This window comes from Artemia sp. Qi Xiang Cuo, chromosome 21 (genome assembly GCF_049724085.1).
Source record: "Artemia sp. Qi Xiang Cuo chromosome 21, ASM4972408v1, whole genome shotgun sequence".
Lineage (NCBI taxonomy): Eukaryota > Metazoa > Arthropoda > Branchiopoda > Anostraca > Artemiidae > Artemia > Artemia sp. Qi Xiang Cuo.
Window position 1 is genome coordinate 36201130 of NC_142814.1, and position 26438 is coordinate 36227567.

The window sequence follows — 26438 nt, forward strand, 5'->3', positions numbered from 1 at the left end:
AACAGAAAAAATGTTATCACTGACGAAAAATATTATATCTATGAGAACCTTATGTGAGTTCAGTAAAAGCATGTTATTATTAAAGTAAAAAATCATTACTTTGATTAGAATGTCTGTTACTTTTAAACAAAACTTGTTACATCTGACACAACAGTTGATATTACAATAAAAAAATATTACTTCTAATAAAAAATTTTGTATCTTTGGTTGAAAACTTGCTTGTTCGAACAGAAAAATTGTTATCACTGACGAAAAATATTATTTCTAAGAGAAATTTGTGTGTGTTCAGCAAAAGTATGTTAGTATTAAGGTAAAATATCATTACTGTGATGAGAATGTTTGTTAGTGTTAAGCAAAACTTGATACTTCTGACAGAAAAGTTGTTATCACAATCAAAAAATGTTACTTCTAAGAAAAAATTTGGTATCTTTGACAGAAAATTTGCTAGTTCGAAGAGAAAAAGTGTTATCACTGACGAAAAATATTATTTCTAAGATAAATTTGTGTGTGTTCAGTAAAAGTATGTTAGTATTAAGGTAAAATATCATTACTTTGATGAGAATGTCTGTTAGTGTTAAGCAAAACTTGCTACCTCTGACAGAAAAGTTGTTATTACAATCAAAAAATGTTACTCTTAAGAAAAAACTTGGTATCTTTGGTAGAAAACTTGCGAGTTCGAACAGAAAAAGTGTTATTACTGACGAAAAATATCATTTCTAAGAGAAATTTGTGTGTGTTCATTAAAATTATGTTAATATTAAGGTAAAATATCGTTACTTTGATGAGAATGTTTGTTAGTGTTAAGCAAAACTTGCTACTTCTGACAGAAAAGTTGTTATCACAATCAAAAAATGTTACTTCTAAAAAAAAATTTGGTATCTTTGGTAGAAAACTTGCTAGTTCGAACAGAAAAAGTGTTATCATTGATGAAAATTATTATTTCTAAGAGAAATTTGTGTGTTCAGTAAAAGTATGTTAGTATTGAGGTAAAATATCATTACTTTGATGAGAATGTTTGTTAGTGTTAAGAAAAACTTGCTACTTCTGACAGAAAAGTTGCTATCACAATCAAAAAATTTTACTTCTAAGAAAAAATTTGGTATCTTTGGTAGAAAATTTGCTAGTTCGAACAGAAAAAGTGTTATCACTGACGAAAAATATTATGTCTAAGAGAAATTTGTGTGTGTTCAGTAAAAGTATGTTAGTATTAAGGTAAAATATCATTACTTTGATGAGAATGTTTGTTAGTTTTAAGCAAAACTTGCTACTTCTGACCGAAAAGTTGTTAGGACAATAAAAAAATGTTACTTCTAAGAAAACATTTTGTATCTTTGGTAGAAAACTTGCTAGTTTGAACAGAAAAAGTGTTATCATTGATGAAAAATATTATTTCTAAGAGAAATTTGTCTGTGTTCAGTAAAAGTAGGTTAGTATTAAGGTAAAATATCATTACTTTGATGAGAATGTTTGTTAGCGTTAAGCAAAACTTGTTACTTCTGACAGAAAAGCTGTTATCACAATCAAAAATGTTACTTCTACGAAAAAATTTGATATCTTTGACAGAAAATTTGCTAGTTCGAACAGAAAAAATGTTATCACTGACGAAAAATATTATTTCTAAGAGAAATTTGTGTGTGTTCAGTAAAAGCATGTTAGTATTAAGGTAAAATATCATTACTTTGATGAGAATGTCTTTAGTGTTAAGCAAAACTTGCTACTTCTGACATAAAAGTTGTTATCACAATAAAAAAATGTTACTTCTAAGAAAAAATTTTGTATCTTTGATAGAAAACTTGCTAGATCAAACAGAAAAAGTGTTATCACTTACGAAAAATATTATTTATAAGAGAAATTTGTGTGTGTTCAGTAAAAGTATGTTAGTATTACGGTAAAATATCATTACTTTGATGAGAATGTTTGTTAGTGTTAAGCAAAACTTGCTACTTCTGACAGAAAAGTTGTTATCACAATCAAAAAATGTTACTTCTACGACAAAAATTGGTATCTTTGATAGAAAATTTGCTAGTTCGAGGAGAAAAAGTGTTATCACTGACGAAAAATATTATTTCTAAGATAAATTTGTGTGTGTTCAGTAAAAGTATGTTACTATTAAGGTAAAATATCATTACTTTGATGAGAATGTCTGTTAGTGTTAAGCAAAACTTGCTACTTCTGACAGAAAAGTTGTTATTACAATCAAAAAATGTTACTCTTAAGAAAAAACTTGGTATCTTTGGTAGAAAACTTGCGAGTTCGAACAGAAAAAGTGTTATTACTGACGAAAAATATCATTTCTAAGAGAAATTTGTGTGTGTTCATTAAAATTATGTTAGTATTAAGGTAAAATATCATTACTTTGATGAATAGGTTTGTTAGTGTTAAACAAAACTTGCTACTTCTGACATAAGAGTTGTTATCAAAATCAAAAATGTTACTTCTAAAAAAAAATTTAGTATCTTTGATTGAAAATTTGCTAGTTCGAACAGAAAAATTGTTGTCACTGACGAAAAATATTATTTGTAAGAGAAATTTGTGTAAGTGCTGTAAAAGTATGTTAGCATTAAGGTAAAAAATCACTACTTTGATGAGAAGGATTGTTAGTGTTAAGCAAAACTTGCTACTTCTGACAGAAAAGTTGTTATCACAATCAAAAAATGTTACTTCTACGAAAAAATTTGATATCTTTGACAGAAAATTTGCTAATTCAAACAGAAAAAGTGTTATCACTGAAGAAAACTAGTGTTTCTAGGAGAAATTTGTGTGTGTTCAGTAAATGTATGTTAGTATTAAGGTAAAATATCATTACTTTGATGAGAATGTCTGTTAGTGTTAAGCAAAACTTGCTACTTCTGACAAAAAATTTGTTATCACACTGAAAAAATGTTACTTCCCCGAAAAAATTTGGTGTCTTTGGCAGAAAACTTGCTAGTTCTAACAGAAAAATTGTTGTCACTGACGAAAAATATTATTTCTAGGAGAAATTTGAGTGTGTTAAGTAAAAGTATGTTAGTATTATGGTAAAATTTCGTTACTTTGATGAGAATGTTTTTTAGTGTTTAGCAAAACTTTCTACTTCTTAGAGAAAAGCTGTTATCACAATCAAAAAATTTTACTCTTACGAAAAAAAATTTGGTATCTTTGGTAGAAAACTTGCTAGTTCGAACAGAAAAAGTGTTAGCATTGACGAAAAATGTTATTTCTAAAAGGAATTTGTGTGTGTTCAGTAAAAGTATGTTAGTATTGAGGTAAAATATCATTACTTTGATGAGAGTGTTTGTTAGTGTTAAGCAAAACTTGCTACTTCTGACAGAAAAGTTGTTATCACAATCAAAAAATTTTACGTCTAAGAAAAAATTTTGTATCTTTGGTAGAAAATTTGCTAGTTCGAACAGAAAAAGTGTTATCACTGACGAAAAATATTATGTCTAAGAGAAATTTGTGTGTGTTCAGTAAAAGTATGTTAGTATTAAGGTAAAATATCATTACTTTGATGAGAATGTTTGTTAGTTTGAAGCAAAAACCGGCGAGTATGGTGAGGTTAGGTTAGGCTAGATCAAGTTAGGTTAGGTTAAGTTTGGTTAGCCTACGTACGCGCGCGTACGTAGGCTAACCTAACTTAACCTAACCTAACTTGATCTAGCCTAACCTAACCTTACCATACTCGCCGGAAAATCCCCCCATGTCGACTTTGTACCATGCTTTAGTTAGGTTAGGTTAGCTTATCATGAGCGCTCATGATAAATTAACCTAACCTAACTTAAAAAAGGAGAAATGTTTAATAGCTAACCTAAACTAACTTAGCTAACCTAACCTAACTGAGCTGACCTAACCTAACCAAACACCAACCCGGACATGTAAACAATTAGATTCAGACATAGAAACAAAAAATATTATTTCTAAGAGAAATTTGTGTGTGTTCAGTAAAAGTATGTTAGTATTAAGGTAAAATGTTGTTAATTTGATGAGCAGGTTTGTTAGTGTTAAGCAAAACTTGCTACTTCTGACAGAAAAGTTGTTATCACAATCAAAAAATGTTACTTCTACGAAAACAACTTGGTATCTTTCGTGGAAAATTTGCTAGTTCAAACAGAAAAAGTGTTATCATTGATGGAAAATGTTATTTCTAAGAGAATTTTTTTTGTGTTCAGCATAAGTATGTTTGTATTAAGGTAAAATATCGTTACATTGATGAGAATGTTTGTTAGTGTTAAGCAAAACTTACTACTTCTGACAGAAGAGTTGTTATCACAATCAAAAAATGTTACTTCTAAGATAAAATTTGGTATCTTTGGTAGAAAACTTGCTAGTTCGAACAGAAAAAGTGTTATCATTGATGAAAAATATTATTTCTAAGAGAAACTTGTGTGTGTTCAGTAAAAGTATGTTAGTATTAAGGTAAAAAATTGTTACTTTGATGAGAATGTTTTTTACTGTTAAGCAAAACTTGTTAATTCTGACGGAAAAGTTGCTATTACAATCAAAAAATGTTATTTCAACGAAAAAATTATAAATCTTTTACTGAAAACTTACTAGTTTGAAACGAAAAAGTGTTATCACTGACAAAATATATGATTTATAAGAGATGTTTGTGCGGGTTCAGTAAAAGTATGTTAGTATTAAGGTACAATATCATTACTTTGATGAAAATGTTTGTTAGTGTTGAGCAAAACTTGTTACTTCTGACAGGAAAGTTGTTATCACAATCGAAAAATTTTACTTCTAAGAAACAATTTGGTATCTTTGGTTGAAAACTTGCTAGTTCGAACAGAAAAAGTGTTATCATTGATGAAAAATATTATTTCTAAGAGAAATTTGTGTGTTCAGTAAAAGTATTTTAGTATTAAGGTAAAATATTACTTTGATGAGAATATTTGTTAGCGTTAAGCAAAACTTGCTACTTCTGACAGAAAAGCTGTTATCACAATAAAAAATGTTACTTCTACAAAAAAATTTTGAAATCTTTGACAGAAAATTTGCTAGTTCGAACAGAAAAAGTGTTATCACTAACGAAAAATTTTATTTCTAAGAGAAATTTGTGTGTGTTCAGTAAAAGTATGTTAGTATTAAGGTAAAATATCATTACTTTGATGAGAATGTTTGTTAGTGTTAAGCAAAACTTGCTACTTCTGACAGAAAAGTTGTTATCACAATCAAAAATGTTACTTCTACGAAAAAATTTGATATCTTTGGTAGAAAATTTGCTAGTTCGAACTGAAAAAGTGTTATCACTGACGAAAAATATTATGTCTAAGAGAAATTTGTGTGTGTTCAGTAAAAGTATGTTAGTATTAAGGTAAAATATCATTACTTTGATGAGAATGTTTGTTAGTGTTAAGCAAAACTTGCTACTTCTGACAGAAAAGTTGCTATCACAATCAAAAAATGTTACTTCTAAGAAAAAATTTTGTATCTTTGGTAGAAAATTTGCTAGTTCGAACAGAAAAAGTGTTATCACTGACGAAAAATATTATGTCTAAGAGAAATTTGTGTGTGTTCAGTAAAAGTATGTTAGTATTAAGGTAAAATATCATTACTTTGATGAGAATGTTTGTTAGTTTTAAGCAAAACTTGCTACTTCTGATAGAAAAGTTGTTATCACAATAAAAAAATGTTACTTCTAAGAAAATATTTTGTATCTTTGGTAGAAAACTTGCTAGTTCGAACAGAAAAAGTGTTATCATTGATGAAAAATATTATTTCTAAGAGAAATTTGTCTGTGTTCAGTAAAAGTAGGTTAGTATTAAGGTAAAATATCATTACTTTGATGAGAATGTTTGTTAGAGTTAAGCAAAACTTGCTACTTCTGACAGAAAAGTTGTTATCACAATCAAAAATGTTACTTCTACGAAAAAATTTGATATCTTTGACAGAAAATTTGCTAGTTCGAACAGAAAAAATGTTATCACTGACGAAAAATATTATTTCTAAGAGAAATTTGTGTGTGTTCAGTAAAAGTATGTTAGTATTAAGGTAAAATATTATTACTTTGATGAGAATGTCTGTTAGTGTTAAGCAAAACCTGCTACTTCTGACAGAAGAGTTGCTATCACAAAAAAAAAATTTGACTTCTAAGAAAAAATTTGGTATCTTTGGTAGAAAACTTGCTACTTCAACGAGAAAAATTATTATCACTTTCGAAAAAGATGATTTATAAGAAACATTTGTGTTTTTTCAGCAAAAGTATGTTAGTTTTACGGTAAAATATCGTTACTTTGTTGAGAATGTTTGTTAGTGTTAAGCAAAACTTGCTAATTCTGACAGAAAAGTTGTTATCACAATCAAAAAATGTTACTTCTAAGAAAAAATTTGGTATCTTTGACAGAAAATTTGTTAGTTCGAACAGAAAAAGTGTTATCACTGACGAAAAATATTATTTCTAAGATAAATTTGTGTGTGTTCAGTAAAAGTATGTTAGTATTAAGGTAAAATATCATTACTTTGATGAGAATGTCTGTTAGTGTTAAGCAAAACTTGCTACTTCTGACAGAAAAGTTGTTATCACAATCAAAAAATGTTACTCTTAAGAAAAAACTTGGTATCTTTGGTAGAAAACTTGCGAGTTCGAACAGAAAAAGTGTTATTACTGACGAAAAATATCATTTCTAAGAGAAATTTGTGTGTGTTCATTAAAATTATGTTAGTATTATGGTAAAATTTCATTACTTTGATGAGAATGTTTGTTAGTGTTAAGCAAAACTTGCTACTTCTGACAGAAAAGTTGTTATCACAATCAAAAAATTTTAATTCTACGAAAAAATTTTGTATCTTTGGTATAAAACTTGATAGTTCTAATATAAAAAGTGTTATCAATGATAAAAAATATTATTTCTAAGATAAATTTGTGTGTGTTCAGTAAAAGTATGTTAGTATTAAGGTAAAATATCATTACTTTGATGAGAATGTTTTTTATTGTTAAGCAAAACTTGCTACTTCTGACAGAAAAGTTGTTATCACAATAAAAAAATGTTACTTCTACGAAACAATTTGGTATCTTTGACAGAAAAATTGCTATTTTGAACCGAAAAAGTGTTATCACTGACAAAGAATATTATTTCTAAGAGAAATTTGTGCGTGTTCAGTAAAAGTATGTTAATATTAAGGTAAAATATTATTACTGTGATGAGAATGTCTGTTAGTGTTAAGCAAAACTTGCTACTTCTGACATAAAAGTTGTTATCACAATGAAAAAATGTTACTTCTAAGAAAAAATTTTGTATCTTTGACAGAAAACTTGCTAGTTCGAACAGAAAAACTGTTATCACTGGCGAAAAAAATTATTTCTAAGAGAAATTTGTGTGTGTTCAGTAAAAGTATGTTAGTATTAAGGTAAAATATCGTTACTTTGATGAGAATGTTTGTTAGTGTTTAGCAAAACTTGCTACTTCTTAGAGAAAAGCTGTTATCACAATAAAAAAATTTTACTTTTACGAAAAAAATTTGGTATCTTTGGTAGAAAACTTGCTAGTTCGAACAGAAAAAGTGTTATCATTGATGAAAAATATTATTTCTATGAGAAATTTGTGTGTGTTCAGTAAAAGTATGTTAGTATTAAGGTAAAATATCATTACTTTGATGAGAATTTTTGTTAGTGTTAAGCAAAACTTGCTACTTCTGACCGAAAAGTTGTTATCACAATAAAAAATATTACTTCTACGAAAAAATTTGGTATCTTTGACAGAAAATTAGCTACTTCGAACAGAAAAAGTGTTATCATTGACGAAAAATATTATTTCTAAGAGGAATTTGTGTGTGTTCAGTAAAAGTTTGTTAGTATTATGGTTATGTTTTGTGTCTGTAAGTTTTTGTGTGTGTGTAAGTTTGTTTTTTGTGTGTGTAAGTTTTTCTATGTGTGTAACTTTTTTTGTGTGTGTAATTTTTTGTGTGTGTGTAAGTTTTTGTGTGTGTGTAAGTTTTTTTGTGTGTGTGTAATTTTTTATGTGTGCGTAAGTTTTTGTGTGTGTGTCAGTTTTTGTGTGTGTGTGTGTGTGTGTGTAAGTCTTTATTTGTTTAAGTTTCTCTGTGTGTGTAAGTTTTTGTGTGTAAAAGTTTTTTTGTGTGTGTGTGTGTTTTTGTGTGTGTGTAATTTTGTTTGTGCGTTTTTTATTTTGTGTGTTTTTAATTTTGTGTGTGTTTTTTTTTTTTTTTGTTTGTAAGTTTTTTTTGTGTGTGTGTAATTTTTTTTGTTTGTGTAAGTTTTTTTGTGTGTAATTTTTTTTTTTTGTTTTTAATTTTGTGTGTGTGTGTGTGTAAGTTTTTATGTGTGTAAGTTTTTGTGTGTGTGTAAGTTTTTGTGTGTGTGTAAGTTTTTGTGTAGGACATTAAGAAAAGAAATTGTTCTGAAATGCCCTTTGAAATGTATTGCTCGGTGTTGGAGCATTCAAAAAGCTGTAAAGTTGTGGGTGAAAAGGATGGGTACTTCAATTTGTAAAATGGGTTTAGGATGGTCGCTAAGAAAAGAACTTGTTCTGAAATGCCTTTTGAAAAGTATTGCTTGGTTTTGAGCATTCAAAAAGCTGTAAAGTAAAGTTGTGGGTGAAAAGGATGGGAACTTCAACTTGTAAAATGGGTTTAGGATGGACATTATGAAAAGAACTTATTCTGAAATGCCATTTGAAAAGTATTGCTTGGTGTTGGAGCATTCAAAATGCTGTAGAGAAAAGTTTTGGATGCAAAGGTTGAGTACTTCAACTTGTAAAATGGTTTTAGGAAGGATATAAAGAAAATAACTGGTTCTGAAATGCCTTTTGAAAAGTATTGCTTGGTGTTGGAGCATTCAAAAAGCTGTAAAGTAAAGTTGTGTGTGAAAAGGATGGGTACTTCAACTTGTAAAATGGGTTTAGGAATGACATTAAGAAAATAACTGGTTCTGAAATGCCTTTTGAAAAGTATTGCTTGGTGTTGGAGCATTCAAAAAGCTGTAAACTGAAGTTGTGGGTGTAAAGGATGGGTACTTCAACTTGTAAAATGGGTTTAGGAATGACATTAAGAAAATAACTGGTTCTGAAATGTCTTTGAAAAGTATTGCTTGGTGGTGGAGCATTCAAAAAGCTGTAAACTAAAGTTGTGGGTGAAAAAGGATGGGTACTTAAACTTGTAAAATGGGTTTAACACGGTCACTAAGAAAATAACTTGTTCTGAAATGCCTTTTGAAAAGTATTGCTTGGTGTTGGGCATTCAATAAGCTGTAAAGTAAAGTTGTGTGTGAAAAGGATGGGTAATTCAACTTGTAAAATGGGGTTAAGACGGTAACTAAGAAAAGAAATTGTTCTGAAATGCCCTTAGAAAAGTATTGATTGGTGTTGGAGCATTCAAAAAGCTGAAAATTAAATTTCTGGGTGAAAAGGATAGGTACTTCAACATTTAAAAATGGGTTTAGGATGGACGTTATGAAAAGAACTTGTTCTGAAATGCATTTGAAAAGTATTGCTTGGTGTTGGAGCATTCAAAAAAAGCAGTATAGTAAAGTTGTGGTGAAAAGGATGGGTACTTCAATTTGTAAAATGGGTTTAGGAGGGACATTATGAAAAGAACTTGTTCTTAAAAGATATAATAAAGCCTTAAAAAATATTAAAAAATGGGGGCTCCGGGGCCTTCGGGGTGCCGGGGGCCCTTTGGGGCGCCGGGGGCCCTTTGGGGGCCCGGGGGCCCTTTGGGAGCCCTGGGAGACCTTTGGGGGCTGGGGGGTTCCTTCGGGTTTGGGGTAGGGGGATCGGATTCCTTTGGGGTTGTGGTAGGGGACCTCACGACACTGTTCAAATACAACTTGTGTATTATAACGACCACAGAGTTTCACCCTCAAATCCTCTTCTAAAACATCTTCTAAAATCATCTTTCAAAATGTCTCTAACTGTTTCGCCGAAATAATTCCCTAAAATATCTAAAACGGTTTCGCCCAAATAACCCCTAAACGTAATTTCAGCGTGTTTCCTTTGTTTTGGCATCCCTGCGCTGTCACATTTGAAATTACTAAGAAACCCTTTCCCGCGTTAATCTTCATCTCTAAGATCAAAACATTCGCCCGGAAACAATTCTCCTGCCATCATCTGTCAGACGTTAATTAACTTCGCCCGGAAACAATTCTCCTGACATCATCTGTCAGACGTTAATTAACTTCGCCCGGAAACAATTCTCCTTGACATCATCTGTCAGACGTTAATTAACTTCGCCCGGAGACATTTTCGGAAACATGTTCCCCCCGAAGGTTCCATGCCCATATTTGGTGTACTCGTGGGACTGACAGCACAGATGTTCTTCCTAGGGACTCTATGCCCATATTTGGGGTACTGTCAGCATTAAACTAAATTGTAGATGGCAGCAGGGGTGAGCAATGGGAGTTATAGGGTCCTTTCTACTAATAAATCCTGCAAGATATTCTACACCGTAGATTTTAGACATATATTTTGGAATATAAGTAGAATATTTCAAAATCCCTTCTTTTCATTATTTCTGTTTTTGTCTTCCTTTTGAGATTGGCTTTCCAATTTTACGTAGGGAAATGTCCGGGGATGGGTTTTCCGTGGAGTATAGATGGTCCAGGGCAGATTTTTATAGAGGGGGGCCAGAATCATTCCTAAGGTCGGTGGTGCCAGGGGAAAAATTAATTACAGCACCCCCTGCTGACTCAAATATAAGTAAAACAAAAGCCGAATCAAATGGCTCTTGAAGAGGGGAGACTATACTAGACTCTGTTTTTGTGTCTAAAGTTAGTTTCATCGAGCGAAGCTCGGTCACCTGGTACTCAATATATTGTAAGGTGTATATGTTCAGGGACATAGCTCCAGCAATTTTCTTAGGGGGGGGGGCAAGAGGGGACACCATCCGGAAAGTCAAGGGGCGTGAGCTATATTAAATTCTTTCTCAAAATTATTGGATGGTAACTACCATACCTTGAACCCCCCCCCTCAATCGACACCACTGAATATGTTCATGGGTTAACTAGCCTTTTGACCAAAGCCGTATCCAGGAGGTACGGGGTTTGAACCCACACCACCAAAATTTTTATCCGATTTGTAAAAATGTAACAAAAATGTCCATAAACAAACTTTTGATGCGTTTTGTAAAGTTTTTTTTTAATCGTAAAAGCCCCCCGAACAGAAATTCTGGATGCCGCATCCTTGCTTTGGGCTAACCATTTTTCAGATTTAATATTAGTATATGTCAATTCTCAGCAGTCATCCCTGTACACAAAAGAGATACGATCTAACATGGACCCTAACAACTCATCTAGGAAGAATATCAAATCTGCCTAAAAGTCCCCGAATGACCCCTCCAAAGTTATGTCTAAGAGACACGGTCTAAGATGGACCCTAGCAAAATCATCTAGGAAGAATATCAAATCTGTCTGAAAGTCTTACCCCTCCTAAGAGACACGGTCTAAGATGGACCCAAGCAAATCATCTAGGAAGAATATGAAATCTGCCTGAAAGTCTTTCAATGACCCCTCCAAAGTTATGTTTAAGAGGCACGGTCTAGACCCTAGCAACTCATCTAGGAAGAATGTCAAATCTGCCTGAAAGTCTTCCAATGACCCGTCCAAAGTTATGTCTAAGAGACACAGTCTAAGATGGACCCTAGCAACTCATCTAGGAAGAATATCAAATCTGCATAAAAATGTCTCAATGACCCCTCCAAAGTTGTTTTTGCAGTCAGTTGTCCGTAACCCTTTCCCTTTTAACTTTGTCATTCTTTACTTGTCTTTTCGTAAACAAAAAATAACCTTTAAAATTGTTCAAAAGCATGAATTCCGAGAAGCCTTTGAAACAGCAAAAATTATGAACTCAACTACCTTAATAATAATTGCATTTTCGCCAAATCTATTTTTGATAGAACAAGCAAGAGGTATTATCATGTGCATACTGCTGCATTGCCGGCTTGCAAGACTTACTGCAGTTGAAGCATCGTTAAAATTAGCTATTCCGGGCATACAATTAGACAAGATTTTTCTTTCATCCTTAAATTGTGCAATACAAAAAAGTCAAAACTTTCAATCACGATGATTTCACAGAATTCTTCTCTGCAATGGTTATCTTACTAAAACTTGTTAATTATGCCTACGATTAGCATCTCTTTTTTTGATAAATGGGGCAATACTTGAAGAGAAATTAGCATTGCAAAACCACGAAAAATAGCCTTTTTGGTAAAGTGTTTATATTTACAAAAAACCGGTTCGTTTTAATGTGGATGCAAGTAAATACGTCCTTTGATTAATCAATAGAAAAGACACAATGGTGTTATTCCTAAGGCATTTCCCACTGTTATCATAGGTGTAGAGAACTTTTTTGTTTTCAGCCCTTATTTTTGCACTTTTAAGTCTGAATCTGGTCTTAAGGCCTCTCTGCATGGCTACATGCTTTGGGTTTACGTAGTTAGCTGTCGAAACAAAAAAAACAGACATACACCCTTTCCGTATTTAACTGGAAATAGAATAAAGAAAACGGTTTTCATGGATATAATTATGAAAATACTTAAAAACTCCCATTTACTTCTCTAATGACAAGAAAATTGTAGATCGTGGCTGAACTAATCATTTCCATAAATCAAGTTAGACGCAAGTTGCATATAAAACTTAAAAAAAAAAATGCAAAATTGACAAATTTGCCCCCTAGTTCTAAGAAATACATATTACCCCCGCCCCACAAATTGTTGTGAAACGACACCACTGATTGACATTACGAATAATATTACAAATTTGACCAAAAGTCATTTATATCTGCATCACACGTCAACAGATCTGACGCTACTACACTATTTTCTGTTTGATATTGTTATTATCAAACGATATTATCTTAGTGTCAGAAAGGGCTGAAGACGAAATAAGCATAGTTTAATTTGAGAGAGGGATCTTTTCGAACACGGGGAAATTTCAAAACACACAAAAACCGGTACGATATACGAAATATTGGTAATATAGGATAAATCTTGATATTTGAGGTCACTTTACTAGCCCCAGTGGAATCATGCAGGCCACATATACAGCCAACACACTTGTAGGTAGGTAGCACAGTATATAAATTATAGGCAGTATGATCTTTCCCTGTCTCGCCCATTATAAAAACCCGGACCGAGGTGCGAGTGCTCCAGAGAACGTAGAAACATAAGCGACATTAGATCTTTTCACGGGTAGACAAGTCAGATTTCTCTTGAACGCGAAACTAGGCTTCAACGTTGGAACACTAAATATTGAAGAAACTAATTTTAAATTAATTTCTTCCAATACATATATGAAAATCGGTAATTAGTAGTGCAATGTTATTATTAGATGTTTTTAGGAATTCAAAGTAGGTTTCGAAGTCTCAAGTTGGTTCAAAGGCATTTTGAGAAAGTTTCTGCCAAATACGTGTTCCAGGGTAATTGGACCGCTGATGGCAGATCAAATGAGAGGAGCTGTTTGTACGTGCTAATGCAAGAAGAAGTGGGAGGAGCTGTTTGTTCGCACCGAGAATGAAGAACCAGAAATTATCTGCAGTAAACTTACTGCTATATCTTTATACTGTGGTAGGTAGTGAGCAATTACAGAGGGTAGTGTACAAGGCATACACAAAATATAAGCCCTACCTTCCTTTCGAATGTAAAAGCCTGCAAATCTATTGTTGATGGGAATAATGCAAAAGACAGGCTGGACGCAACGTGCTTGGTCGTTAAAATCGATCAAAAGTGGCGCTCTGACGCTAAAAGTAGTCATTTCTGCTCATGCACACCAATTACTTTATTTATACTTGAAAAGTCCATAAATCGAAATGTTTCATTTTGTCAGTTAATTTCTTCTTTTCTACTTCAAATAAATAATAATCAAACTGATCCCTGATATTGCACTAGCCTGTTCCCCAACCAGTTGCTAGCGATTGAGTTGCTGCCAACAAATAGTTGCTACAAAACGCTAGAGTTTTCATAGATCATTCACTGCATCCGGCTACTAAACATTATCAGCGCAGTGGTAGATACTCTATCCGAAGTACCTTCTATTTTTATTAACCTTTTCATTTTATTTATTTTGTCATGCCAGTAATTTCATTCTCTTTCCTTCATTTCATTATCTTACTAATTTTATTCTTTCCTTTAGTGAATATAAAAAATGAACCGATAAAACTGCGGCATTTTGCGCCCAATTTGTTTCACCAAGTCGCCAAAATATTGAGGGAGCCCCTCCCATACGTGACACCTCTGCCTGCCTTTCTCCTTTTCGCGACTTGGCAGGTTCCCTCAGCCCCATTTAGTTAGAAAGATCACGAGTGTAACCAGGACGAGGGTGCGAGTGCCATTAAAAGGAGTATGCCTGCAGAAAATTTGGAAAATAAATTTTAGAGGCATTAATAGCATATTAGGCGTGAGTAAGAAAAATTTCCTCTTTTTTGGAGGCCAGTGCCTTATCACTGTCACCAGTAATAACTACGTCACAAAATGGATTCAAATTCACACATAGTTTAGATGAGCTCATCATGGTTTTGATTTCTTCAGTTTTTTAAGATGAAAGAATACTTGTCTATTTAAATATTTTGTGGCGAGTATAGTCATACTTTTTAATGATGTAAATTTAATTAAACACTTATAAAATATGCTTTGTAAAACCCAGCATTGTTTTCTTTGTGTTTTTTTAAAACTTACATTTTTATGATTGGACCACTGTTGATGAAGAAACAAAAATTTTATCACTGCAAATTCATTTTCTGTTCAAACAAGTCCCGGAAGAATTTCTGGGCACAGGAACTAACTGGCTTAAATTCTTGTCTACATTAGCACAATTCCAAAATAAGTTATTGTAAAAAAAAATGGCATTCGTGTCGATGTGATCAACGGACACACAAAAGTATTTTCAAATTTCCCAAATTTTCAAATTGGAAATTCTTATAATATGTCCAAAGTTCTCCTGGAAATGCTAAGCACAGAAATTTTTTTTGGAGGGAGTCTGAAATTTTGTAAGGGATTAAACATTCAAATTCAACCCGAAAATTGTTAGGTTATACAGAAAATATAAGAAGTTATATGGAAACCCTCAGAATATCAAGATTTAGAAAGAGCATTGGCCCAAAAGCCTCCACCTTCCACAGTAAATACCCTGGATATATCTTTAACCGACTTTGCTTCGAAACCCCACATCTTCTGTCAGCCCCCTCCAAGTCAAATATGACTAAAGATTAACATTAAGAAATAATGCATTGTCTGAACCTTGATGCAGAGGTTCAATATTCATTTCTTGTATCTGACGACCACTATATTCCGCGTTTTCACTATTTTCAGTGGCTAAGATTTGGTTTTCAATTTCAGTGTTTCGAGCATGAACATTTCTGCGTATTAAAAACAAAGTAAGACTAAGCTACGCTAAAAGAATTATAAAATCTTGGAATGAATAACAAGAAATAGCGTTCATTCTTTTGTAGCTACAATGTTCTGTTTTGTTGGGGAGTCCAAACTCTGTTACTGGGTAATGATTTTCTATGGGTCTACCTTGCTTATTTCCGTTATTGTAAGTTTTCGCGGTACTTGTTTAGTATCCAGTAGACACGCAATAAGTGAAGTTTCATTAATGCTAACGAAATAATACAAAATAGGATAAAAATGCTATAGTTTAGAAACAAATTTGGGCTATATATTTGCATATTACGGGGGGGGGGGGAGGGGGCAAAGCATAGCATTAAATACGTAACGTAACCTAACCTAACCTAGGTACCTTTTTTTGCCTCTTCAACCCCAAAAAACTAAAGTTTAAATATTTTTCACGGAGTGAGCAATACCTCACTAGTTAGCGGAAGCCTGTTTTTCATTAGGATCTTTGAGATTCTAGATGCGATTCTTGTCGCGTGTTTACTGGATTCTAAACAAGTACCGTTTTCGCTAATGTTACTGTGACAGAAAAATAATTGGGTACTCCTGTATTAAACGTACTCTTTTATATACTGCGATGGAAGCCAGTTACGAGAAACGCGTTTTTGACGGGTTAATTCAAGACCACTATAGAGTAATGCAATGTATAACGTGGTTTTCATTGCGTTACGATATTTAAAGTGTTGTTTTTGGGGGGTTAGGGGGGGACGGTACCTAGGTTAGGTTAGGCTACGTATTTAATATATGCTATGCTTTACCCCCCATCCCACCTCCTAATGTGCAAATATATAGCCCAAATTTGTTTATGAGCTATTATACATTCATCCTATTTTATTTCATTGGCATTAACCAAACTAGCAGTATATAAAAGAGCACGTTTAATACAGGAATACCAATAATTGCCAAGCATTGAGCTGCTGTTATTATTATGTACTCTGAGAAGCTATTGTATACACTGACTGAACTTTCTTTCTTTTTAGGGCCTTAGCCCAATCTCTTCAGGCGTATTACATAGTCGTTATCTCTTTTGTTTTGATTTTTATTTTTCTTAGCGTCTTCTTTGCTGCCATCTTCGTAATTTTCTTGGTTTCTTTTTTTGGTTGTTTTATTTGTATTTTCATTGTTTTGTTTCTCTTTTTTTCCTTCTTTTTCTTCTTTTTCCACTACTAGGCTATTTTTTAATATTTTTTATAGCAGGTGAAATAAATTGTACAAATAAAAATGTTGCTTCTGAAATTGCTGCCATCTAAATTTAGTTTTAATCAGCATAGATAAGAGAGCTCTCAATAAGAAATATCCATCCGGTTATGTGGGCCTCAAGAACACCTATATGGCATAATTAATTTAAGGAGTTTAATAAACTGATCAATAAATACAATTGGAAGAAGATTGGTGGAATTCGGATATTCAGAATTCCTAATCAGACCAAGGAAGCTGCAAAGCTTTGTGTGAGGAGAAATTCCTAAGTCAAATTTATCAGTTTTGTTGGATTTATCATATAATTCTAACCAAAGCTAAGCAATGATTTTTGGATGAAATAAATCTTCTCTGGAAGAAAAAGGGGATGTTATTTTTTTTTTTCATATAGCCTAGGGCTATACGAGACCATTAGGGGGTAGCTGAGTTCTGAGTTCTTTATTTAACAATAAAATTCATAAACAAAAAAACTACTTCAACACAATCTCCCCCATAAGACTCCACGGCCGAGAAAGAGCAGAGCATGGGGATGCCCTGTTCTTTCCCGCCCAGGATGTTCTTTCCAGACTGCGGATGAATTGTCAAAAACGCAAACAAAACCATAAAATCGACCATAAACTTAACAATGTAAAACTATCTCTCTTTTGCTGTAGCATGCCTCCTTCTGAAAAGCCCCTATTCTAGACCCTTACCGAGGATTTATTTTATACCTTCAAGAAATGGAAAAATAAATTTATAAGAAAGGCTTCATTTCCTGTATATTCCAGCAAGCAAGAAAAAGCATCATAAGGAAACATCTGAGCATGTTGAAAAAAAAAAAATGTTTTTCCAGAAAAAGAATTGACCAATTGATGAAGCTCAGATTAGGGGAACAAATGATAAGAAGTATCACTTAATGCCTTTTAAATCTCTGTAGCGGGTGTATTTACTAATACAGATGTCAAGAGATATGTTATCGACAAGGGTGTACCCAGTATTTGAATTTAAAGACAGGGTCAACTATAGGAAGGACAGCCATTAAATAACCAAAAAGTTTTTTTTTTTACTATTTCTCATTTTATTTTATTTTTTTTTTGGGGGGGGGAGGCTCTCGAATTGGAGCCTCTCCTTCAGCCTTGAATCTCTTGGCTCCAAGCTAGAAGCGTACTTGCTTCTAACGTGAACTATTCAAGTCAGCCGGATAATTTTGAAGCCTAACTCAAACCCGACTCAAAGCTAAATTGTTGCGCTTGAACTTAAACCTTTACTGCTATAATCACTTCCAGTATTGCACGAACATTACAGATTTTCCAACTCTGGCCAGACCAGGTCTTTTGGTTTTTGTATTGTGTTTTCTTCCTTTCTGAAATACTTAAAAAGCTTGATCTTGATACTTAATGTTCTAGGGAATGTTACTCCATCTGAACTACCCGTTTCTCAACTTGGAAACGCAATTGTGTTGTATATATTAAAACGGTGCTTATGTGTTATACCGAAAACACTCAAGAAGTGAAGTTAGGTTAATCATAATGAAATATACCAAAACATAACGAAAATAAAATACTTTAGTTTATATAATAATATAATTTGGGCTACATATTTGCACATTAGGGGGGGGGGTTAAAGTAACCTAGCCTAACCTTATCCCCACCCCTAATGTTCAAATATATAGCCCAAATTATGTAAGTCCAATGCATTCTATCACCCGTCATTTGTCTTTGTGGCTATGAAGCCAGTTTTCTGAGATCTTACATTCAGCAAACTTCTCGACTGTGTTTGCTATAATACATAAGTACCAATAAAAATACGTACCATTATACGTAAGCCCGTTTCAGATGACCAAGAATGCATGTTTAAAAAGACAAAAAAAAACAAGCATAATTTATTTCTGTGATTTCTAAAATAATATATTGTGACACTAAGGTATTTTTTACTCGTAGAATTTTGTTCCAAGCAGATTTGAGTTCGCTGTTTCCAAACAAATTCCTTTTTCCGGATTATAAGGAAGTTCGTATCGTTTTACAAACATATCGTGTTACACTAGAACATTAAGAACTATGAAGCTAGACATTTAGAAGTTTTCTTAAAAGAAATCAAAGAAGAAAAATAAACCAAAAAGAGGCTCTAAACATGTTTAAACTAGTTATTGCAAACGAAAAACTAGAATAATTGTTGATCCATGAATTACATGGAAAAGGAAAACGTTATTGTAAAAATAAGCTTAGATATATATGGGGTTGTCATTTGACGCTACAGGAGGGGACCACTTGTATATAAAACACCTTTTACTTACTGGATTTCTGACACCCTCCCCCATCTAATAGTGTTAACTATTAATAGTGTTAACTGTGTAAGTGTGTGTATGGTATGGAAAGAATCATGGGAAATGCAGTTACCCCCCCCCCAAATTGTGGGGGAATAACAAACCTTTTTGTTCGTTCTGATAACGTGTCTCCAGTGGTATTTTTAACAAACCAGGTCCAGGTATCACAGAAAGCATTTGATTAGATTAGTTTTCGTTTTCATCAGTTTTTAATTCTTATTGTTTTTCATTAGATCTCCTCATCAAAAATTTTTCATTAGATCAGTTGTACGGAAAAAAAAATAGTGGCGCAACGAAAAACCGATTTTGGTCATTTTGTACCGAGAAATGACAATTTCAGCCCAAAGAAGACAGAATTAGAATAAGAAAAAATATACATTCTAAGATAATTGGTGAATTTAGAGACATCGAATGGTCTTATTTCATGTATTAAATAAAATAAACAAGTTTTTTCAACTGAAAGTAAGGAGTAACATTAAAACTTAAAACGAACAGAGATTATTCCATATATTAGAGGGGCTGTCCCCTCATCAATGCTCCACTCTTTACGCTAAAGCTTTATGATACTTTAAAAAGTAGAGTTGTGACAAAGAGGCAATCTTTAGCGTAAAGAGCGGGACGTTGATGAGGGGACAGCCCCTTTCATATATGGAATAATTTATGTTCTTTTAAGTTTTAATGTTGTTAGTTACTTTCAGTTGAAAAGAATTGTCTTTTTTATTTAATTTCTGATCGTTTTTTAAATAATACCAAGAAATCTGACTACAACTCCACTGAAAAATCCCTCCTCCCCAAGGATTTATTCTCTAGACAATTCAATCCTGGTGAAAATTTACCGTGGAATATTACCCTTAACATCTCCATGCTTAAAATTGAGTAGGTAATGAGAAAACAAGACACAAGAAGAATTTCACGTAGGAATTCTGGCAAATTCCCCCAGTGTAAAATTTCCCCTAAAAAATTTACCCCTTGGAAACTTCCCTCCCCATGAAAAATTATCCCCGTGGAAAATCCCATGAGTAGAAAATTAGCCCCCCCCCCCGAAAAATGTATGCATATTTCCCAATAACAAATACTATACCTAAACAATAGGCAAATTTTGTAACATAAAGATCTTTCCCCAGGGTTCTGGGGGGTCCTGATATCTCAAAAGGCATATTTATTGGTCTTTCGACTATTCCAAAAGAAATGGCTATCTTAAAACTTTGATCAGACAATTTTGAGAAAAAAGGGGCTTGGGAGGGGGCCTGGTTGCCCTCCAGCTTTTTTGGTCACTTAAAAAGGGCACTAGAACTTTTAATTTTTGTTCGAATGATCTCTTTTACTATATTCTAGGACCACTGGAGTAGAGATGGGGGTGCCAGTCGTGACATTACCACGTGGTTTATGGTCCTAATATGGGCATAGAGTCCCTAGGGGAGATGGATTTTCGAGAAATTGATTGCGTAATCGGTCAATGACCTCTTTTTCCAAGGTCGATTTATTTGATGTTTCTATGTGTAATAGCTCCGGGATGAAGGTTGCACATGCGCATTGAATTCTAACGGGAACAATGTTATTGATCTAGGACTCGAGGGGGAAGTGAATTTCCGAGAAATTGATTGTGTAATCGAAGGGGAAATTGTTGATTCACGAAGGGGAAATTAAGAAACAAACATGGCTTCTTTAATCTATGATTTACATAATCGCTAGGGGGAATTATTGATTCACGAAGGGGAGAATTATGAAACAAACATGGCTTCATTGTTGTTTGGTTAGCTTAACCTGAGAAATTGATTTACATAATCGGCGGGGAAATTATTGATTCACGATGAGGGACTTAAGAAACATTAAGGCTTCTTTAATCTTTAGGCCTGAGGGATTTATTTATTATTGTTGTTTTTGGACAAGTGCATGCTAGGGGTGAATGTCAAGGTGTCCTGGAATAGGAAACAGTTAGATCACATGTTTCCTTCTCAGCCAATCATCGAGTCGGATACATCCTCCTTCTCAGCCAATCAGAGGGCTTGTTACATATGATTTCCCCGTTACATAACAATTCGCCCTTGAGATTTCGTATATAACGGGTGTGCAATGTGATTCAATTATCAGAAAGTATTTTGACGCTGTGTAAACAATAATGGATAAATTTTATGAACTTGAAGCCTTGGCAACTTCAATTTACCATGTAAGTACATTTTTTATTTTCAAAAGAATTTTCCATGGACATCCTTCCCTCTATATTTCCAGCTAAATCCACCCCCCCCCACCATTGTTTTACAATCATATTCTAGCAAAAAGAAATAATTATCCTTCCCTCTATATTTCCACCTAAATCCCCCCCCACCATTGTTTTACAATCCCAAATTCTAGCAAAAATAAATACTTATAGTTACCTCTATATTTACAGATAAATCACTCCCACATTGTTTTACAATCATAGTCTAGCACATAGAAATACCTTTTTGATAAATTTGGCCTTTCTGTAAGTCATATCAACTTCTGCATATCTCTTAGCTATTAGCCAAATATGTTTTGACAGTACATTTACGCAGGGTTATAATTAATCTGTCGTCTCCTCTTCCGATCTGTTTACAAACGCGGCAGGCAAAGGGATTATTCTTCTGTCAAATTAAAACACTGTTAAGCAATAATTAGAATTGTAGTTTTGTAACCTGTATAGATAAGAGAAACAGATTAAGTTTAACAATATATTTATGGCATTATGTGAACGTGGGCAATACATCGCTTCTAACAGCTTCATTGTATGTAAAAGTAAGGGGGATTCTGTGTATAGACATGTACGCCCATTGACAAGAAAACTAATGTGTAAATTTATAATTTTTTCAAAGCCTTCAATAAATTTTCTTTTATAGTCACGTGTGTGAATACAGGATTTTTGTTGGGGGATAGCGATTTTATTTGAAATATAAAAGATAATTGCTTCGCTTTATATTGAATAAAAAACATGATTAACTTTATGAGAGTTTGGAATTAATTTTTCTAAATTTAGGGGGGAGTGAATGTGGGTTTTGTTCTTTCTTAGTGATAAACTAAACAAAATAAAGTTTAATAAATTTCTTTCTTTAAAATCGGGCAAATTATTTAGATACTTTTCTTCTCTTCTTTAAGGCAAATTATGAAGAATTTGCGGACATTGCTTTGATGAGACCTATGGCTGGCGCAAATAGCGACGAATGCGTGCCCCCTCCTTCCAAGAAAGCGAGGGTCAATAATGCGCCCCCTGTCATGCAATATGATCGCTGGCCAAAACCCCCAGCTCCACACTACCTGCCCAAGTGCAGCCACCTACGCAAGCCACTCTTAATCGAGCCACAATGGTGTCTGGCCAAACACTAAAAACAGAGTGGGTGAATAGCTTCAATGCCGAAGCCCCACCTATACAAGCTATTTCAAGGGGCTCAGAAGCTACCCCGGCTGCACAAGTCACAGCTCCTATACAAGAAATTAACGTCACCAGTCCCTTCGCCCTCCAACACATGTTACCTGGACCCGGCCCAGTCACACAAGAACATAGCGACGCCACCCCGTCCACCCTCCAACACACGTTACCTGGACCATCCGGCACCCAAGCTCAGAGGGATTACGCAAATGTAAGTATTTTTTCCTACCTTTTTATTTATTCATTTTTCAGTCCTTTTCAATCCCAATATAAACTTATCTCTGTGAGATATTAAGCCCTCGCCCCAACCATTGTTTTAAATTTATCTCCCTCGGAGATATCTAAATGTAATTTTTTGCAATGAAACCACTCTTTTCTCTGCTCCCACCCTCCCTCGGAGATATCTAAATGTATTTTTTTTGCAAAGAAACCGCTCTTTTCTAATCTTTGCTATCTCTTCGCTGATATCTCATAAGCGAATATTTTTAGGTAATTTCTATTAATAATCACTGCATTTGAAACTCAAAATGCTATTTTTTCTAATCTTTGATATTTTCTCTGTTGCTATCTCTTCGCTGTTATCTCATAAGCGAATATTTTTAGGTAATTTCTATTAATAATCACTGCATTTGAAACTCAAAATGCTATTTTTTATAATCTTTGATATTTTCTCTGTTGCTATCTCTTCGCTGTTATCTCATAAGCGAATATTTGTCATAGGTAATTTCTATTAATAATCACTGCATTTGAAACTCAAAATGCTATTTTTTCTAATCTTTGATATTTTCTCTGTTGCTATCTCTTCGCTGTTATCTCATAAGCGAATATTTTTAGGTAATTTCTATTAATAATCACTGCATTTGAAACTCAAAATGCTATTTTTTCTAATCTTTGATATTTTCTCTGTTGCTATCTCTTCGCTGTTATCTCATAAGCGAATATTTTTCATTGGTAATTTCAATTAATGCTCACCATTTGAAACTCAAAATACCCAATTTTTTCTAATCTTTACTATTTTCTCTGTTGCTCTCATATATATTTTAGATACCTTTGAAACACCGACTGCTCTTTTTCACGTAATTTGAGAGAGAGATTATCCCCTCTGTCACATATTGACGTTCTAATTTACACTGAATATTTCTATCGTGCCAAAGATTTTAGCGAGGGGAAACCGAGTTAACGGTTCAATCCTGGAACACGCGCGCGGTGGCTTACAATAATTGTGAGCTAATGAAGAGTTCACCGAACCTATAGAACAGAATTAGAGAGAAACTTGGACTTATGCAGTCTAACAATCCAGTTTTTTGGGGCATGATGTACACGGCCGGGACCCGTGGAGCCGGTGGGCCGGAGAAGCATCGTGGGAAGCGATGCGGGGCTTAAGAAGCCCCACAGGGGTGCGCTGTGTCCCTGAGCAGTGCCATGGGCGTGGGAAGCGCAATCGGGGTGCGCACGGAGTCAGATTAGCGTTGGGGGAAGTATCATGGTCCCGAAAAGTGCCCCAGGGGTGCACTGTGGCTCCTAAAAGCGCCATGGATGGTCCGGGACGCGCTGTGGGGCATGGTTAGGGGGGGGGCGTTGGGGGGAGCGCCGAAAAAAAAAATTTTTTAACACTTTGAAAATAAACGAACAAATTGTTGCCTTCTATGTCATATCTTAGATTATCTTCAGTTGAATTAACCAAATGCTATTAAGCAATAATAATCCAAATTTTAACAGTAGGGATGATTTGAACACTCTGAATATAAGTTATTTTTTCATTTGTAGGTTGGTGCATTGGTCCCTTACTCACCGACGAGTGAAGAAGAGGAGGAAGGGGCAATGGACCTTCAGGACAATTCGGCAATCAATGACTGCCACGCTATTATTAATTTTATTGATGTACCATCTAATATTGATGAGTTTTTTGATGATTTTTTAACTAATTTAGATAATAGCACAGTTGAGATGGTAGACTTGAGCCCTAATAATTTAAAAATTTTAGTTTATTTTACAGGTAACCATCCAACCTCCTATATCCTATCGATTCTACTTCAAACAATTGAAGTGGAGCATTAGCACGTTTTTGTTGAACAGCTGGGGGGAGGGGGTACTATCCCCGCGGGAGAGGGGAATACAACTCTCCCAGACTTTCAGCTGTCCAACAGAATTTTAAATAGTATAGTTGTGTTCACTGCAATGTTTGGTGACCCTTTTAATTCGCTTTTGTGTGGTAATTTTGTATTTGATCCCATAGAGATTGTACATGCATATGTAGAAGAAATTCGTACACTTCTGTAGAATCAAATTTAGTTGTGGGGGAGGGAGCCAATTAATGTCTCCATTGTTTTAAAAGTGTTCTATTTGAATGAGGGAAAAAGTGAAGTTTACTATCATTTTATACATTCCGAGATGCGTTTGGTTTATTCGAATTTGGAAAATTTTGAGGGTGCTTTCATAGATTGGGTCGATCAAATTATAACGCATCTCGAGAACTATAACGAAAATGGTAGTGGCTCAGTAGTTATATTTATTGAAAATTTAAGCGTTAACATTTGTAAATTTAAGAAAGATTTTATTTTAAGAGGGGGGAGTGGGGAAAGGGCAGTAGTTTTAAAATATAATCCAGATCTAGAGGGTTGTAAAGGTGTCCAGCGGATTTGTTTTGAAACAGATCAAAAGTGTTTCCGACGTGCTTTCCTCATCTCAGCATTCGAGCCTCTAGCTCGGGACGCTACCAAGACGAATTTAGACAATTGGGCTGTACATGGGAAGGAGGGGTCCGATTTACCCATTGTAGATTTTTCTTGTTTAGAGGGGAAAGACCCAGTAACGCTTCGATCTATTGATCTTTTTGAAAGGGCTAATGCTCATTTAAATATCGGTGTTACTGTGGTTCAGTTCGAAACTGAATTTGAAGATGGGGTTCGTTCTAAAAAGAAGGGGGTGGTCTTCCCCGTAAGGAGCCCGTCAGTTGATTTGGTTAAACACTGGGTTTGGTTGCTTTACACGCCACCTAGTCAACCGAACGCAATCGGTCATTTTAACCCTATCACTGACATTAGTAGAGTTCTGGGGGGTGGTAGGGATCTAGGGGTACGTTTCTACTGTCCGCCATGCTTGTCACAATTCCGTAGTGATATAAAACTACGGGATCACATGAGGCATTGTAGCCGCCACGGCTATCAGACAGTGGAAACGGTTTCAGGGGAGAGGGCCATTTTACGTTTCTAAAATTTTCAAAACACCCTTCTCCAGTGCAACAAAATATCTTTAGATTGTGTGGCTAAGCTAGTGGAAGTGACCGACACAAAATATCCAAACCAGGTCAAAGAACATCAGGCCATTGCAGTGTCCTACGCCCACGCGCAAAGAGACAATTCTAACACCATGCGGTTGTTAGAAATAGTTGAAACATTGGGTGAGCGGGAGTGCATGGACAAGGCATTGACTAAACTGATTGGCACGGCTAATTGTGCTATTTCTAGTTTGAGAAATACGCATTATCCAAGGGGGTTGTCTGCTGAGGATCTTCTCGCGATTAAAAATCAAAAAATCTGTGGGGTTGGTAAGGGGGAGTTTACAGAGGAGGGGGCTAAGGGGACGACCGGAACCCGTGGGGGGCAGGGGAAAGTTAGAGACCATGACCAGTTATGGCAGGAAATATCCTCGGGGGGGAGTAATTTTAGAGGGGGTGCGCATCAATCGTGTAATTTAAATGTGAGCCAACTGTTTTTTATTCCTGCCTTTATTCATATTTATAAGTTTAACTTGAATTTTATTGTACCAGTAATGGCAAATAGGAATCGGGGGGGAGGGGAAGAAGAGTGTACGTGGGTCTATAGTTAATTGCCATCAACGATAATACCCAAATCATCTGAGAAGTTGTTGCTTCTCGAGCTGAAATGGCAGGTAGTAAATAATGAGCGAACGTTCTGGAATAAAATCAGGTTTTTAGATTCCTTTAGTTTTTTACCCACGGCATTGAGTCAATTGATTCAAGTACAAAAAAGAGACAATTTTGATAGCTTTCCATTGCTTAAACAGCACTTTCCAGGCATTGAAATGTATGATCTATTGACCTGCAAAGTCATATATGCATACGATTATTACGGTTCTGGCGCTCACTTAAGTGAGGAGAAACTACCTTCAATTGAAGCTTTTTACAATTCACTGACCAACAGTGAATGCACAGCCGAGGAGTATGAGTTTGCCAAGAAGGTGTGGTCCAAGGGGATTGTAAAAATGGGTGGGATTATT

General features: G+C 34.4%; 1 protein-coding gene across 7 annotated transcripts in view; it reads right to left on the reverse strand.

Annotated features, from left to right (window-relative positions):
- The window catches only part of LOC148939496 (solute carrier family 41 member 3-like), a 273122-nt gene that overhangs the window by 120541 nt on the left and 126143 nt on the right, over positions 1–26438 (reverse strand). Inside the window, exon 1 of one of the 7 annotated variants that reach the window (XM_089107156.1) lies at positions 11786–11882. The exons of the other annotated variants lie outside the window; for them this stretch is intronic. Coding sequence (XP_088963282.1) covers positions 11786–11802 — 17 coding nt within the window. The 5' untranslated portion in view covers positions 11803–11882. Of the gene's footprint in view, positions 1–11785; positions 11883–26438 lie in introns of those variants that run through there. 7 annotated transcript variants of the gene reach the window in all.